General features: G+C 38.1%; 1 protein-coding gene across 1 annotated transcript; it reads right to left on the bottom strand.

Moving 5' to 3' along the window:
* Positions 1-932: 932 nt before the first annotated feature.
* LOC127799991 (probable methyltransferase PMT26) lies at positions 933-7,176 on the bottom strand. The gene is made up of 9 exons (XM_052334334.1): positions 6,922-7,176; positions 5,046-6,198; positions 4,809-4,958; positions 3,610-3,880; positions 3,194-3,304; positions 2,926-3,100; positions 2,266-2,538; positions 1,673-1,867; positions 933-1,567 (listed from the first exon to the last, which is right to left on the bottom strand). Exons 2-9 carry the CDS (start codon positions 6,159-6,161, stop codon positions 1,339-1,341), a joined length of 2,520 nt encoding a protein of 839 aa, XP_052190294.1. The 5' UTR covers positions 6,162-6,198; positions 6,922-7,176; the 3' UTR covers positions 933-1,338.
* Positions 7,177-17,544: the final 10,368 nt, after the last annotated feature.

The following is a 17,544-nucleotide window of genomic DNA, read 5'->3' as shown; positions in this document are numbered from 1 at the left end:
AAAAAATACTGAATCATTAACCTGCCCTTCCAGTTCTCCTACCCCCTAGCTTGTGAAATATTATTTGCTAAACTAAAAAGAATTATTATTATCTTAGCTTGTGTTAGAGGATTCAACAGGTTGGTGAAGACAATTCGGCGGTGAAGCAACTGCTGGCAAACTACCCAATGTACCAGCAATACCGAATTGCCAGTAAAAGTTACCAATACTGGCGATTTTATTTTGCCGCCAGTATTGAGTTTTACCAATAAACCACGTGAAAACTTAAAAACGATTGGCCGACTGTCGGAAAAGGTTCTATTGATAATTTTCCTTGCTTTTGTCAGCGATTATCTACAGTTTGAAAAAGACCCACCACTAGTAGTGAAAGGTAATCTTATTTTCTGCTTCCACTTACACTTCACGGCAAAGTATCTGAATCTCTACTTCTATTTTACAAGGGACAAATAGCTCTTGTTAATAGCCAAATACCACAAAATAGGTATAAAAGGCCGTTTTACTCGAATAAAAAAAAAAAAAAAAAGCACTTTGACCTATTTACGAAATATTACTTTGATTTCCTACCTTTGCAATATATTCAGTACTTTTTCTACTTTATTTTGGTAAAAATTTCCAGTGCGTTAATGACCCAGTAGTTGCAGGAATTGCATGGAGAAATCCATTAGTCAATTTAAAATTCGGGTATAACCAACCAATGGGGCTCCTTCGGGCATAAAAAAAGGTACTAATTTTTAAATTTTGGAAATATTTTTAATTTTCAAAAAATAGTTGATGATTTATGAATATATATTGTATAATTCATTCAAAATTATATCTAATGTGGGGTGCCCAAAAAATGAGTGAAGTTTCTGATTCCGTGATTCAAACCTAAAACTAATCATCACTTCGCATGTGAAAGTTAACCGTAGCTATAAATATTGAGGTCAAACAAAGGGCAAAGGAATCATCGGTGCACTATTATCATTCTGGAATCTCAAAAGTAACATCACATCAGGCATTTCTAACCATCCAGCGACAGCTTTACACTTTCAAAAATGGTTTCACTTTTCACCAATAAATAAGAATCTAACATTACACTTGACACCCAAATATGACTTCCAAATTGAAGAAACCAAAAACCTCTAAAGATGGAAAAGGGTGAGGCACTACCCGACGCCGACACAAAATGATACATGGGGGGGGGGGGGGGGGGGGGGCAAGGAAAATTACAATTACCATGATACGATATTAGGCGACAAAAATAAAATAGAAAAGAATTAAACTATTATCCGTAGCTTTAAGACCTAACGAGTACGAGTACTTACTTAGCAAGAAGACTGGAGAACATGGTAGGGGGGGTTAAGCAATGGCATATGCGACCGTCTCTACCTCTGTGGGGCGCCAGACTGTCTTCTGGACGCATAATATTCCCTCCTTGTCCTTGGAGTACGTCAGCCGGACCTCCCAGTGCATAGCCTTCACCAAGCTCTCCACCTCGTTGATGATCTCCACCTTGTCGCGAACGATAAGTTTTCCCTCTGGTCTTAGAATCCGATCAACCTCAGCAACCACAGCCACTAAATTGCATCTGTGCGTCACAAAACAATTTGTACCATTTCATTTGTATTATTCTTAAAGAGAAAATTTCCTGAATGAGGATGCAAATTGGGAAAAGCAAATCCACAGCATATACCTCTTTTTAACTTTGGAGAAGAGATGGTCCGCGTGAAGAAGATCATAAGATCTAGGATAGGTGCTAAATGATTCACACCAATCATGGTACATTCCAAACAGACCTCGTTCATAAATTATAGGTAGTGTATCTGGAGAGTCTATTGGCACCACATTCATGACCCACACCTTCAAGTCTCTTAGAGCAGCAGCAAATCTGCAACCACAATTGGTTAATCAGAACAACAGAGAATGAAGAGCTATCACAAAATAGCATTTTGAAGTTTAAATCATATCCCAGTATTGCCCGTAACGTGTTTGAAATTCTATGAAGTTGGTCCCAACACCAGATTCTCACTTCAAGATGTATTGAAACATTATACGGGGAAATTTGGCCATAATTTGCCTTTCACCCCATAGAATTAAAAATGTAAGGAGAAAATTTGATTTGTTCCCTCATTTACTTGTTTATGCATAGCAACTAGTCAGAAAGAAAATACTTGTAAGTGGAAAGAGGGCCGTTGTAAAGGAAAACCCAGGAACCAATAGTGAAGGACCGTTATATCCATACGTGAGAGCCATAATAACAATTGGGACTGAAATTAAATAGCTTACCCTCCATAGATAGCTTTCATGTCCATAACATTCCTGACAGATGACCAGTTTATTCCCATTCCAGTTAGATATGATTTAGCCACCACTCGTTTCCAATGCTGATAGTCTGCAGTGAAATCTTCAGGGGCTGCTTTGCCATAGACTCCAACCTGGGAACTCAACAACCAGTACGGTGGTTGTTCCACTCGTGCTGGCCACTGTTTTGGCCATTTAGATCCGCGTTCTGTTTCAACAACAGGAATTTTGTGCATGCATGCTTGCAGTGGCACATTCCTAGACATCAAAAGGAATTAGATGATTGATGACGCAGCCAAAGCAATAGAAGGGTATAGAAGACAAGAGGAAATGCCTCCATAAACAAGCTCAATTTTCAATGCAGGGAGTAATGCAAACACAAAGATAGTCCAAGTTCAAAACTTTATTTTACATTCACAAAATGGCATACAATTTCTTTTATCTTTATTTGGATGACTCTATATAACATAACAAATATGCCTCCACATCAATAGCAAGATAATAAGAAACAATTTTTAGTGATAAATTTTAACAGTAAACGTGAACAAGTATCAAGTATTCTGATCTTACACCTGCAGAAGATTTGCAGCAAAGTCAGAAATATGAAATCAGACAAATCACATTTGATCTTGAGAATATAAGTACCAGGCTGCATTAGGATCATCAGATTCTTGACAGACAGGAGGAACGTTTTGTGTTCTTTTCTCATAGCACTCATTTGTAGTAGGTTTTTGATATACAGCAATTCCCACTCCATTCACTGTATCCCTAGTTATTGATACAACTTCCCAGCACATTGACTTTGTCAGTTCTTTCATGGCTGCAAAAAAAAAAGTCCCAACCAAATGAACAATTCATTATACCTAAACCAACCACAAACAAAGTAGCACACACACAAGTGAGAAACATCCACCTTGCCAAATAGCAACATCGTCAGGAAGTTTCTGGTAAATAGGAGTAGCTGACCAGATAAAGAAACCACCAGGTCGCAATACACGATTTAGCTCTAGTAGAAGTTTACCACCTGCATTTTGTACCATCAACCAAATTTCATGCCAAACCAGTATATATCAAAGTTACTCAAAAGAACTGACCACAATGGAAAACACCATAAGCTCGCTACACAAGAAAAAGGTTCACACAGACTACAGAAATCAGAACAAGTCACATCTCCAGATGAAGGAAATATAGAGTGAAAGAGTAATTCTTTCAGTTGCAAAATAATCTCGCAAGTCCCCTTGTTGGATCATCTTGAAACCATGCACCTCTCTCAAAAACAAAACAAAAAAATAAATTAAAAAGGCCATTTGGAGCAAATCAATGAAATACCTTCTATATGCCAGGGGACCCTACAACGTGCACAGTGGACAACATCAAAGACTCTGCCCGGGAACTGAAGTCTCTTGGTGCCCATTACTGCTGAGATAGCGGGAATTCCTCTTTCAAGCGCAAACTGAACCTGCGCTTCATGTTCATCTTTTGGGGCAAATGACATGGTCAGAACATCTCTTTCAAACAGAAAGCCTCCAAAGCTAGCAACTCCACATCCAACATCTAATACAACACGGGTTCGTTTTCCCCAGGCAATATCAGGGATGGCCTGCAGAATTGACACTATCAATGTTAATTAAAAAAAATATGAAGGTAAGCATGTTTCATAATCACATTGGAAACCTTTATGCATGTTTGATTTTCTGAAAGATAAGAAGAATAATAAAACCATCACGCATTTCATACAAAATGTCCACACTAGCATTTAATATTTTACTACACAGTATAAAAACATCACTGAAACCACACTTTATTGTTTCAGTTCATGAGAAGAACTAGAGATGTTTGTTTGAAAGGAAAAAGAAAGCTTCTTTTTGTTTCACACCCATGGGAGTTGAAGTTCTAATGACACTCTTGGTTACAAGTAGAAAACATCTTCACTTTTGGAAGTAAAGGATAATAGAAAGCTTCTTTTATTGGCTTTGTAATTTTCCAAAACCTGAAAATACCCAAATGCAGCCAGGTGCAATAGACATTATTGTCCATTCAGAAGAAATAAACTGGCAGAATTTGAAAGCCATGAAAGTAGGAAATCCGAAGAAGACATGGAACATAGTTTTACATAGACAACTTACTACAAGAAGATTTAGTTACCCATTCCAGTCAAATGCCTACAGAGTTTCAACTGTTTAACATTGAATCATAAAATATTTTTGGGGCATTAGCAATATTCCTAAATCACTACTCGCTGTTCCAAGTGTAACACTCTAAATCATGTAAAAATTATGAGCTACAAGCTACATGTCAGAAAAATATCTAACAGTGACCAGACTTGAGAAGTATGATAAATAAAAATGCAACAGAAAGAATTAAAAAAAAATGAAAATATAAGCAACACATATACGAACCATGTAGCAGAAACTAATTTCTGCTAGTCCACATGCATATGTAACCAGGTGCAGGGGGAAAAGAGACGACAGCCAAGTACAATAACATGGTTCCCAAATTTGAGATACCAAACAGTTAGAAGTTCCAACCTGTTGAATAACATCGATGTAATGAAGAGCACCATTCTTAAACTGGGTCCCACCACCAGGAAAAGTAAGGTAATCGCCACTAACTTTGACCCAATTCTGGTGGCCTTTAATCTGTGCAAGTTTGGTATGGGGAACATTATGGTACCATATCTGCGAGAACAATCCATAGAAATCCATTTCAGCAACAAAGGAAAGCAAGAGGAAGAAAATATGCATTTGAGTCAAATGGTAGTCTACCTTTTCCCTGCTGGTTGGCCATTCAATTGGGCGTTGGTATCCTTCAGGAAGTGGAACAAGGCAGGTGGGTGGCTCCTCTGGACAGTGTCTCTCCCTATGTTCATAGTGTTTAGTAGATCGAAGACTCCTAATTGCTTGCCAATTGTCAAGGCACGGGATGTAATCTGGTCCAGCAGTGACATTGCATAGTTTCCAATTTGGCTTTGAAGGAGTCTGTGCTTCTTTTTCATTCTTTGACTCTGTTGCTTGAGTTGCCCAAGCCCCAGTTTGAGTTGTAGTTTCATTCAAAAGCTCAGATTGAGCCCCAGAGGGAAACACCTCACTTGAGGCGAGATCTTTAGCCTGACCATCCTTCTTCTTTTCAGATGTCTGATCAGACTCCTTATCTTCATTCTGATCCACCTTCTCTTCTATCTGACCATCCACATTTTGCCCATCTTTAGTCTCATTAGAATTCTCCTCTGATTTCTTCTCATTCTCGTCTAGATTGCCCTTTTTCTCATTTGAGCCTTCATCAGAATCCTGTTGCATACTAGAATTATCATCAGTGCTATCTGTTGTTGTATCCCCTGCTTCAGAATCTTTGTTCTTTGCCTTGGATTCACCGTCTTCAGTTTGTGCTTCGTGATTCTCTGTCTCAGTTTTGGACACATCTTCAAACTTAGTCTCATCCTCTTTCTTCACGAGCTTCTCTTCTTCATTTTCAACAGCAGCATCCTCACTTGTCTTTTCAGAAGCACTTTTGTTTTCCTGAGGCTCATTATTTTCCTCCTTAGCTGAATTCACATTGGTGTCCCCTTTTGTAGCATCCTCGGGTAAATCACCAGGGTTATCCTCAAACTGCTTAGGATTGCTCTCGTTATTCTCATTGCTCACAGTGCTCTCGTTATTCTCATTCCTCACAGTGCTCTCATTGCTTTCATTTGCTTGTTCCTTCACCTGATTCTTTTTCTCCTGAGAAGCCACATCCGCATTCTGAACAGGGACTACAGAAGACGATGTCATCATCCACACCCCAACTAAGCAAAGGGCCACAAACACTACCAGAGTCACTGTTGAACAGTAACTCGAAGAAGATTTTCTACCATCAACTCTAGAGTATTTACCTAACGCCATCTTTATTAATACCAAGGTTTCCCTAGAAGTTCTACACCTGCATTTAGCAAAGAATCAGATATCTGTCGTCAAATGTTTAAATCCTAAATCAATTAATCCCAAAAAATTAAGATAAAATTAACTCAAAAACTTAATAAGATAGATGGCATTACCATGATTAAAACAGAAAACAATTAGACATTGATCCAAAATTTTACAGAGAACATCACTTGATCTATTTTTGGAGCCGCATAGTAATAGTTTCCAGTGCATAAGAAAAAAAAAAGAAAAAAAAATCTTTTTAGTACAGGAGTGAACAAAGCTACGCCAAGCACAACATAAGTTCAAAAATTAAATCTTCGACAACGATTTTCACATTTGGAATCCTTGACAAAACGAACTGGATTTCGCGAAACAAATCCAGATCTACACTGGATCACCAAAAAGAAGCATAAGATAAAAAAAACAAGAAACAGAACAAAACACGAAATCCAGGGAAAAGCAACCGACACAACACATGCAAAATCGCTCTAACAAATCTCAGCAAAGTCAAGACAATAAGAACGAGCCAGAGCCTTTGTTAGGTTAAAAACGCATTTTCTGGTCAAAAGACCAAACCTTTTACAGTAGATCTACGTCAAACGACGGTATAATTAACAGATCTGACAACATTCACGCGCGGAACGAAACGAAACAGCAAGTCAAATGTGATTGAACTCGAACGGAGAGATTCACAGGAAAAACAAATGATGAAGACAATTGGAGGTAAGATGAATGTTACCTTCGCTAACAAACCCAGCCGACAGATCCGAGAAGAGAAGAGCAGCTGATGGTTATTGCTCCATCCCGAAGCTCCCTGTGAGGAGAGACGGCAGAGAGAGAGAGAGAGATATACACAGTGAGATCTTCCTCCTTGATGAGGCGCTAGTATTTGTAATCGATTTGTTTATTAGTATTAGTACTATATTACGCGCAGCAGTGGCAATTCACGCGAGGCAGAGCGCCGAAAGTCGGTGGCGATTTAGAGAGAGAAGGGAGGCGGAAATGGCCAAATGCGCGCACCCAACGGCGTGCGACGCAATCTAAGGGCAATTTCGTCTATTACTAAAATTTGGTATATTCTGGGGCTTGCTTCTTAATTTGATCCGGTAATTAGATCGTGAGATTTTATATTTTATAATAAATTAGTTATCATATTTTAATTTTATTATAAATTTATTAAATTAATTTTAGAAGCATTGGAATAAAAGTTGAGAAAATAATTTAAAATTTAAATTTCTGATACATTTTTGCAAATTGGTAAAGATTTTAAATTATAAATTTAAATGATATATATATATATAATTTTTTAAAAATTTCTCTATCGAAAGATTTGAAACATGTACTTGTGATAAACTTTACTCTGACAAGTGTGATTTTGGTTATTTTCACACAAATTATCTATAGTTTAGTTTTGGTATTTAAAATCTATATGGTTTATTTTTCTTTTTTAAGGGTTTCTTTTGGTTAAGTCAATATCTCAAATGGATTGTGTTTAAGAGTAAATTTGGAATTAAAAAGAAATAAAATTATAGAGATCTAGTAAGAAGTATTTTGAGTTAAAATAATAATAATAACAAAGACACATACGTGCACGGAAGTTTAAGTTTAAATGGAAAGGCCCAATTTAATTGGAATTTACCTAAATTTAAACATTTTTGTAAAATAGAATTAATTATTGAATCGACTTTAAAAAAGAAAAAAAACCAAACAAACAACGCAAGGGGAGTTGAGCCACACGTCTGGTGTGAGCTGCTGGGCAGCTGGCTCTAGCTCGCAGCAGAGAAAATGACGAATTTGCCACTGCACTATTGTCAGTTTGTATGGACTCTTTTCAAGGAAGACGAACAAAAAAGCTTACGTTCAGAGAAGCTCGATGCTGTGGTCCTGTACAGGGAATCAGTGGGCTAAGTAGCAAGCAAGAGAGACTTTGGGTTAAATCTCTCTAAAAAGCCACCTTTGCTTATATATATATATATAATATTTAAATTTCTATTTTATCTATAAGTCAATAAAAAAATTAAAATATTTTTTAATTATGCAATATAAACATTAAATTTTACGAATTAAAAAAAAAAATAGGCATGAGCGACTAATGGTGATCTAACCCAGCTTAAGATAAGATGGATCCAAATGAGCCACAGTTATACCCTAAACTCCAATTGGGCAAAAATGGCATAAAAGCTCAATTTGCCCCTCAACTTTTTATAATGTATGACTTTTACCCTTATTTTTTTCTCAAATACACCCTGTATTTTACAAATTGATCCAATTTAACCTTATGTCTAACATTAACTATCCCTTCATTAGTTAGTTATAGGGTCAAAGCATAATAATTTGTGCTTCACAGCATGGTACAGTAGTGAAGCATTTGAAATTTCACATAAAGTATCGACATTAAAATCAATACGACAACTTGAAAAGTAGAATTATTACTAGAATGCAGTATTTAACTAAAAGGCAACAATAAAGCTAGAAGACAAATCCCATATTAACCACCCAAATGTCCAGTTTTAAATGTATATATAAACTATGATCGCATCCAAATTTATTTAGGAGATATATTAGGGAGGGAAAGTCACTCGTTCCTGGGAATTAGCCGTGCAATGCTCAAACACCCCAGATGAATAAAAAAAGACATAATAATTTATAAAGTATATTAGTGTATTTGAGTAAAAATATATATATATTAAAAGCTAATATCTCAACTTCCCAAACTTTTTTTTTCTTTGTTTCAAATGTCCTAAACTTCCTAAACTCTTTTTTTTTTTTATTAGTTCAACTATATTTTTGATTTTTTTTTTCTCTATTGTGTTATAGGCAAAATGTCATTAAAAGTCCATAAAAAACTTAAAAGTCCAAGATAACATTTTGGGCTAAAAATGAATAAATTCTCCTTTAATTGGGGGTCCGACGCAATCCCGAAACTAAATAACTCTGACATTTACAAATCCCCTCGAGGGTTCCATAAAAAGGAAAAACATTATCCTTTAGAAATTATAATAAAACCTTGATACAAAAGGAAAAAATATTATCTATTCAAAATCTTAATTCTAATAACATATTAAAATATTAGAATAAACATCTTTTGTAAAAAATCCCAAATCAAGAAAATTTAGGATTACACCATTCTCCAATATAAATAAGTAGGCATTCATTCCAAAAAAAGATACGTCTTTTATACTAGTGGAAACTCTATTATGTAGTTTTCAACATCCTTAGTGTCTAATTTAAGCATCAAAGTTTTTGTGTAAGAACCTCATCGCGCCCTCTGATTGTTTTTTTTTTTTTTTCTTACAATCTCAAACAACACGATGACGACGTTTTCACTCTACAAATTCATTGTTGTGTTCAAACGACAACAATTGGTGTCTTTTGTGGCTAACGTTAAAAAAGTTTAAGAATACTACAATGGTTCTCACACGGTTTCAAGCTACAGGCAACAGGCACAACGAAAAAGGCCCTACGTCGATAGCCTTCCTAACCTAAGACTACGAGAGATCGTTCCCAATAAAATTCCAAAAGCCTCAAGGATAACTCCTTAGATTGTCCCACTTAATGAGTATGAAGCAATTAAGTGACACCGTGATAAAAGTACTAATCTCCTCTGAGAGATGGCTAGGTTCCTCCAAGGCACATTGCCACAAATTGCATTACCCTTCATATTGCAAAACTACATATCTTAATTGGATCATCTAGACCCAATCTCGGCCCTTTCCTTAGGCTCAATCTCGACCCAGCGCCAGCCTGCCACGGCATCATTGCAACTCCACTGGATATCCGCGCGGCCTTCTCATATCTTATCCTCATTAATGGCAGATCCCATCCACATTAATGAGGGTCCCGTCGCCATCATGCTACCACCTGAGAACCTCCACCAACTCCGGATAGTCAGTCCCATCACCTGTAAACGCACGACGCATACATGTAGAAGGACATCTCATCCTCCTATATCAATTAGCTCTCTTTAGAGTCAAGGTATATTCTGATCTCTGATCTACTGATATACTATCTCTCCTTACTCTCTTACTCACTCAAGCGTCAGAGTGCTTGCAGGTGCCAACCGCCCCCTGAGCAGACTCGTCGCCGGAGCTCGCGCCCTGCCTCCAATTGTCATCTTTTGGTCAGGAAAGAACATCTGACGCCCACTGTGAGGCTTAGTAAAACTTACCTACCCCATAATCTCATAAGAGTCTCTCAACCCAACCCTTTACCTTACCATGGTGCGAGCCAGAAGCGCCCTTGCCCAAGAGCCAAACGACACCAACCAACCCCTGCAAAACCCAGCTGTCACGGAGGTCCTCCTCCAGACTATTCAACAACTTCAAAACCAAGTCACTAAGTTAACCAAAAACCAACAGCAAACTCCAGGACTTCTATAACGCCCCATTTTCCAAGCGTGCTATAACTCAAAACAATTCTGGGATAATAATTTTTTTTAAAAAAAAAAAAACTATTGGTAAACCATATCATTTCTTATATCCATCCCAAAATTTCTATAAATCTATCTCGAAAGAGAATTATCATAAACATCAGATGCGGAAAGAATCGAACCTAACATCTTAACATTAATCATAAATCAATTCTTACATCCTTATTAACCATAATTAAGGTTATACATCATCATTTCTCTAAACGTTCAGAATTCAAACTAGTAGAACTTAAATACATTGGCTACATAACATATATTCAACTCATTATGCCCTTTGCTAAGTGTCATTTCATGCCTCATTCATCCTCATTTCTACTACAATCTCCATCTGGAACGTTTAAATATTCCAAGGGCAAAACCTAAGTTAGATGATGAATCATTTAAGTAAGGGAAACAAAACATTTAATGCTCAGGTATGTATGTAATGCACATAACATCATAACTCTCTGTTTGGGTCAACCGCACCTTAAGATTACCCGCTATTTTTACAATCTCCCTGCCAAACCGAGGTATATGGGTGCACTCTTAGCAAAGCAATGGCGCCAGTACCTAATCCCAAACCCATGCAACGTATGACCGTGAATCTCATCATGCTCATATGCATATTTCATTATCAATACATGTAAATGCAATCTATATGACATACTCACATCAATGTATGACAACATGACAAAATCATTTACATAAAATTGGATTTTGGGTCGAACCACATACAAACCAAGTATTTTCATAAAACTAAATCCAATTGGAAAGTACCACTTACAAACCATTTTCATAAACTAAATCCAGATGAATAGTACCACTTACAAACCATTTTCATAAACTAAATCCAGTTGAATAGTACCATTTACCTTGATAATTTTACCTGTAGCGTAATTTTGCCTCAAAATTCACGTCGGACTTCTAATCGTACTCAATTATGAACCTTGACATACCCTGGGTATCATAATTACTTAAGAAAATCATATTTCTAATTTTCTCTAATTTTTCTAATTTCTTTCATTTCCTCCTATTATTTCCTCAAGATTATGAAATAAATATTTTCTCATAAAATTTTCTCAATTTCTCATCTCAATAACTCCTAAAGCAATATTCCTAAGCCCTAGAATTTTTCTCATAATTTTCAGAATTCATACTCTATTTATTTCTCATTTTCTCTTTGATTTTCAAGCATCTATTGTCTCAAAAATTCATAATAAATACCAATCATATATTTCTCTTCCAATTTTATCATCAAAAATTCTAAAATATCATTCTCATATTTTTAAAATTTTTGAAGAAATTTTTGAAGATAACTCACCTTCCCGCGAAATGATTCAGTATTCCTTTATACTGCGACGAAACCTCGATTTGCATATCTAACAATGCCTTCTGCCACAAATTTTCACACGAAATACTAAACCCAACCTATAGGATTTTTCTATGAATTTTTTGGTATTTTTCTCTATATTTTGTTTTTCCTATTTTCTTTCTTTCTCTTTTCCAAATCTCTCTCTCACTTTCAAATCTTTTTTTCTTACAACCTTTATCTTTCTAATTTAAGTCCTCAAACCTTTCAAGTTTCTCTATTTATAGAAGGTTGAATTAAGCTTAGCATAATTGTAGTGACCCATTATCTTTAATTATTTTATCATCTTAATTATTTTCCACTAAATCTTCTTTTAAATAGATTATTCTTTCATTTAATTCATTAATTTTAAGCCCACTTTCTTAGCCTACTAACTCTAAGCCCATTTACTTAGCCATTCTTTTTTTTCAACTTAGCCCACTAGCTCTAAGCCCATTTACTTATCCTTTTCTTTTTCAACTTAGTCCATTAACTCTAAGTCCATTAGTTTTCTCAATTATAATCTCTAATGGATGTTAAAAATATTTTAAATAAAAAAATTAATTATTATTATTCTCAAAATACTATGATATTACAACTTCTGTCAGGAGCTCGACATCCACCAGGTCTTTATTTTAGTCAAACACCCTCAGACCAATAGCCAAGTAGAAGTCACCAACAAGTTCTTCTTAGCAAATCTAAAAAGCGACTCAATGGTGCCAAGGGTGCATGGCCAAAAGAACTCTCCATGGTGTTGTGGTTGTACCACACCACAGCTCAAACTTCGACCATGGAAACACCCTTTCGACTCACCTACGGGTCAGAGGCCTTGATCCCTATAGAGATTGAAGAACTTAGCCCCAGGTGACAACATTTTCGTGAAGACACCAACGATAAAGAACAGTGAGCCGACCTTGACCTTATCTAGAAAACCAGAGACCAAACCCAAATCCATGAACAGGCTGCCAAACAAAGAGCAGCTCGAAAATATAACAAAAGGGTAAGACCCAGAAGATTTCAAGAAGGGGACCTGGTCTTAATTCAAGGCCCGAGCAAACAACCCGCACAAGGAAAGCTCGGTGCTAACTGGGAAGGCCCTTATCGAGTCACTAACAACCTTGACAACGGAGCTTACCACTTGGCTGAATTCCCAGGAAGGCCCCTGCCCAGGTCGTGGAACGCGGCTAGCCTACAGAGATATTATAGCTAAGCAACTATTTCCTTACCTCGAGCTTCCTCGGTCTAGCCTCGTCCTCGAGTAACCTCACTCTCCCTGAAGATAGCTATAACACCCCGCCTTCCAAGGCATTAAAAAAAGCTAGTGCCTCCTAGTGAGCCACACTCCAAATCCTTTAGGAAGGCATTAAAGAGCTTGTTGAGAGGTTTTTCTCCTGCTATTATGAGCCTTCCAAGGTTCTTCTTTCGCTATTACGTTGGCCCCTGGGAGAAGAGTGCACTTTCCCACCCTATATCTCTGCTAGGCATCCATGTTCTTCATCAAAGTAGAGATCCAGGCTAGGTAAGTGGGAAGTAAGGATAAACCCCTTGAGGATATCTGAAGACCAAGGGGTTATCCTCCTTAGCAATGCCAGTGCCCATAGAGGAGTGTTATTGTAAAGAATGGAGTATCTAAAGATCTCTTCCACGGGGAAAGGATCTCCTGGGATGTGTCTGCAAGACCGTTCTATGAACCCAAGAGGCAGCTCTTCTAGCATGCCATTTCCCTTAGATATGTTCTACCCATGCCAGACGAGGTGTCTCCCCGAACTTCCCAACTTTCTTGAATATATTTTTTAAGTTTGGGGAGATTCCAACATAGTGGGGTAGGCAAGAGTTGGTAAAACTGCACGAAGTGCCAATGAGAGGAGATTAATTATCAGTGCCTTCTGTAGCAGCCCCACAAAAGATGAATTTAGATCTAAGAAGACAACTCTACGATGGCATTTTTTCTGTAACCACTCCTAGACTAGTCTCCTCCCATTTTATACTAAAAGGTGTTTGGCATTTCGCCCTAGCGATCAACTATAACGAGAGTTTCTCATGACCCTTCATTACATTCCAAAGATAAGCGAACACTATAAGCACCTATAGTGTCATATTGATCACTTCAAGAATGCCATATCTGAAGATGTAGAGCCAAGCAACTCCAAGGTTGGAAGTGGAAGCTGTCAAGTCACAAGCAGAAGCAACTAATGAAGATGTTACTAACTAACTTATTGTAAATCGTGGATGTAGGTGTTTGTACCAAACCGCTTAAACAAAATGATCATATGATGTAAAAGATATAGGGTAACATGTATATGTTTGTATCCTTTTTTTTGCATCATTTCAAGGAAAGACTGAGAATTGGACTAGGGAGCTAAGGGGATGGAAACCCTTAGTCTCAACCTACTGTACATCTCCTGTAATCCTGAGTTCAGAATTAGATAGATATGAATAAATGGGATTTTTTGGCAGAGGAATTCTTATAACGTCGTGAATTATCTAAATAATGATCTGTCAAAGGTAGCCTCTAAGAGAGGACATAGGAAAGGATCTAAATTGCTAAAATAAAAACACTAAAGCCTCAACATCGTTATCTTTCATATGTTTGGCCATAAGAGTCATACCCTGATACATCTCACAAACGCAGGTGCTTTATCGAATAGCTAAAACAAAAATATTCTTTTATATGGCGGAAGTGGGCACTCTTCCAAACTGCTTTAACAAAATCTTATCATAGCAGAAGTAGGCACTCCATCGAACTGCTTCAACAAAACCTTATGATTGCGAAAGCAGGCACTCTTCTAAACCATTTTGACAAAATATTGGTGTTCTGATCGCTGACATAAGTGGTTTAGGAAAATTTTCACCAAATCGCGTCACCAAAATAGAGCGCCCCTTGACGTGCTCAATGCCATTAGGGTCCCTATTCTCTCCACCCAAAACTCTCTTACGGGCCCAATGCTCTCTCATCTTGAACAATCCTATCGTCTTTGGACATAAAGACTAGGGTCGCTTCCTTAAACAACTGATCTACTGGCCCTGTGCATCGACGCACCAATTGGTGGAAGGAATGGAGTTGTAAGGAATTGTTTTTCCTTTATGCAAGTCCACTAGTACTTACCCCTTCTATTGCACTAGGGTGCCTAGGATAGTGAACTGCTCCTTGTGACCAGACCTTTCCACAAAGGGACTCTATGGGTTGGTGTCCTCCCTCCCGATTAGCCTTGGGCCATAGTGATGATCTCCTGGCTATGGATGAGACATTAAGGTAAAAGGTTGTCAGTGAACTCAGACATGCGTCTCACCCCTAGTTGCAAGTGGCAGTAGTAGTACTCTCAGATGATGTTAGATGCGGGACATCTCACGCCTTACTCTGGACCTATGAACATTTGTCTCAAATTTTATATATTTCTTGGGGCTAAATATTCACTATTGCCTCAACAGGTATACCGTTACTTCCAAAAGTACTTCATTATCTCTTTCTTCCTTTCCATAAATTTACTTACATGATTGATTGACTCACCCTTTATGAGTTGGAAAAGAGTAGCATCCTCCATCTGGGGAGGTAGATTATCTTTATATGCCAACACGCACATAGGTATCAAGACCTTTCTCCAAGAAAGGACACGTCTTCGATGGTAATAATTAAATTATTTCCTTACTTTTTATTCATGCTCCATGCATTCATATAGCTCATGCACATGATAGGCCCCCAATTGGTCATCTAAACCAATCCCCAAAAGAATGCTCATCATATTAATATCTATTTAGTTCTTAAAATACAAAAAGAATAATGAGCCTAAAAAAACAAAAAAGGGTAAAGGGGTAGCAATTAATCTTTCCTAAATCAAAGCCCCAAGAATCCCATCCTCCTGACCAGGAGCCCCCTCAGTAAAGTCCAAATTAGTGAACTCAATGTCTTCTAGGGCACTGATCACCTCCATCCCCTGACAAGTCCTTACGTCAACTAGAGTGTCCGACTCCGATACATATGGGCTCTATGGACCAGCAAGCTTGTCGAGATCCTTTACCTCTTCATTCAAAAATGCCTTAGGGAATATAGGATCAGGGTACCCAATTAACTTCCAGTTGTAGATATCCCCTATTTTATAGCCCGTGAAGATGACATCTAAAAAGTCGGTGTTCGGGCACGTTCTCTCTAAATACTCTCGGGCCAAATAAAACCCATACTTCCTGAAGCATATCTTTCCTTCTCCTCAAAACATACTTGGGATGATCGATACCCCTTAACTATTTCAGCTTTGATGGCCTTAATACTCATTCCTCGGAGTTGTTCAGATAGCTTACTACCCTACCTTTTCTCTTCCAAAAATTGAGAGCGAGCATCATCTCTTTCTTGCAAGGCTCACTTCAACTTGGTAAAGAGCTCAGAATTGGCCCCTAACAGCAATGTCTCAGTTTTCCTAAAATCCTCCATATCTCTCTTTAAGGAGTCATTCTCTTTCTTCACCTTGTTTGCCTCTCGCTCAAGCTAGGAGGCCTGCCTCTCATGTTCCTTGAGATCCCTGACTTTGTTCTCCATGTCCCTCACTTTGTCTTACAGGCATAAAGCGCGGGAGACCATCCAGTCTTTGTTTGCCTGGCCCTTGAGCAGGTCAGCCCGAGCCTTTGTCGCGGCCATTGCCTGGTGTTGAATTCCTTATTAAGCAAAAGTCCCAATATCATAAACCGTAATAAGCATGAAGGGAATGCCAAAAGAAAAATTCAAGGTTCTTCATACCTTAGTCAAATATTGTTTTGCCATTATAAGATGGCTCAACATGTCCCCTGAATATCTCGCCTCATCCCATGACATTATTGAGGTATACATCAGCCTTGCTGTAACGCCCAACTCCAAAATAATATTTATATCTAGGAGCCCTAGGCAAGTCAAAAACTCACGCCCCTTTGCTTACTGGCACCCTACTTGAGCCACTCCTTGGTAAATGGGGCCTAGGTTGGGAAATAAGGGCAGATGTGCCCTAGTCTCTACAGCTAACACCCTCATTCTCGGTTGCTCCGTCAGCTATGGAAAGAGTAAATTGCTAATGGCCCGATTTTGGCCATGATGCTTCTCCAGCTCTTCTTGAGCCTCGGCATTTTCCCTAGCTTCCCATTCATCTTGAGCAGCCGCTATAGCTGCTTGGGTCCCTAGACTCAATGGTGACGGCTCTGGAATCTCTCCCTCCTCAGTAGCCCTATCAACGTGTGTGGGGGATGACAGAACGTCCGCCATAGTGAAATTGAAAATAATCCCCTGAAAGTAGGTCCATAAAAATTCTCGTCGAGCTAGGATCCTTGTCATCTGTTTTGACCCTCTTATTCCTTCGGGCCTATAAGGATTCCTCTTCCCCAGACTCCCCTAAAAAATGGGCTAAGGTCACTGACAACTATGTCCTTTGAAGGGCCTCTTACACCGGTTATTCTAATTCTTGTTACCTTGCTTGTGCCGTTCTCTGAAGCCGCCTCATTTCTTCACATTCAATCAAATTGTTAGTGCATCAATTGAATATTAATATTTAAAATATTTTAAAGCTCCAAGTAAAAAAAATAAGGGTTAAGGTGAGCACCCTTAGGGTCTGACTCCCCTTCACGCCTTTCTTCCTTTTTTCCGGCCGCAT

Source organism: Diospyros lotus, chromosome 4, assembly GCF_014633365.1.
Source record: "Diospyros lotus cultivar Yz01 chromosome 4, ASM1463336v1, whole genome shotgun sequence".
Lineage (NCBI taxonomy): Eukaryota > Viridiplantae > Streptophyta > Magnoliopsida > Ericales > Ebenaceae > Diospyros > Diospyros lotus.
The sequence above is the reverse complement of the archived record's forward strand: the minus strand, read 5'-3'. Positions and strand labels throughout refer to the sequence as shown.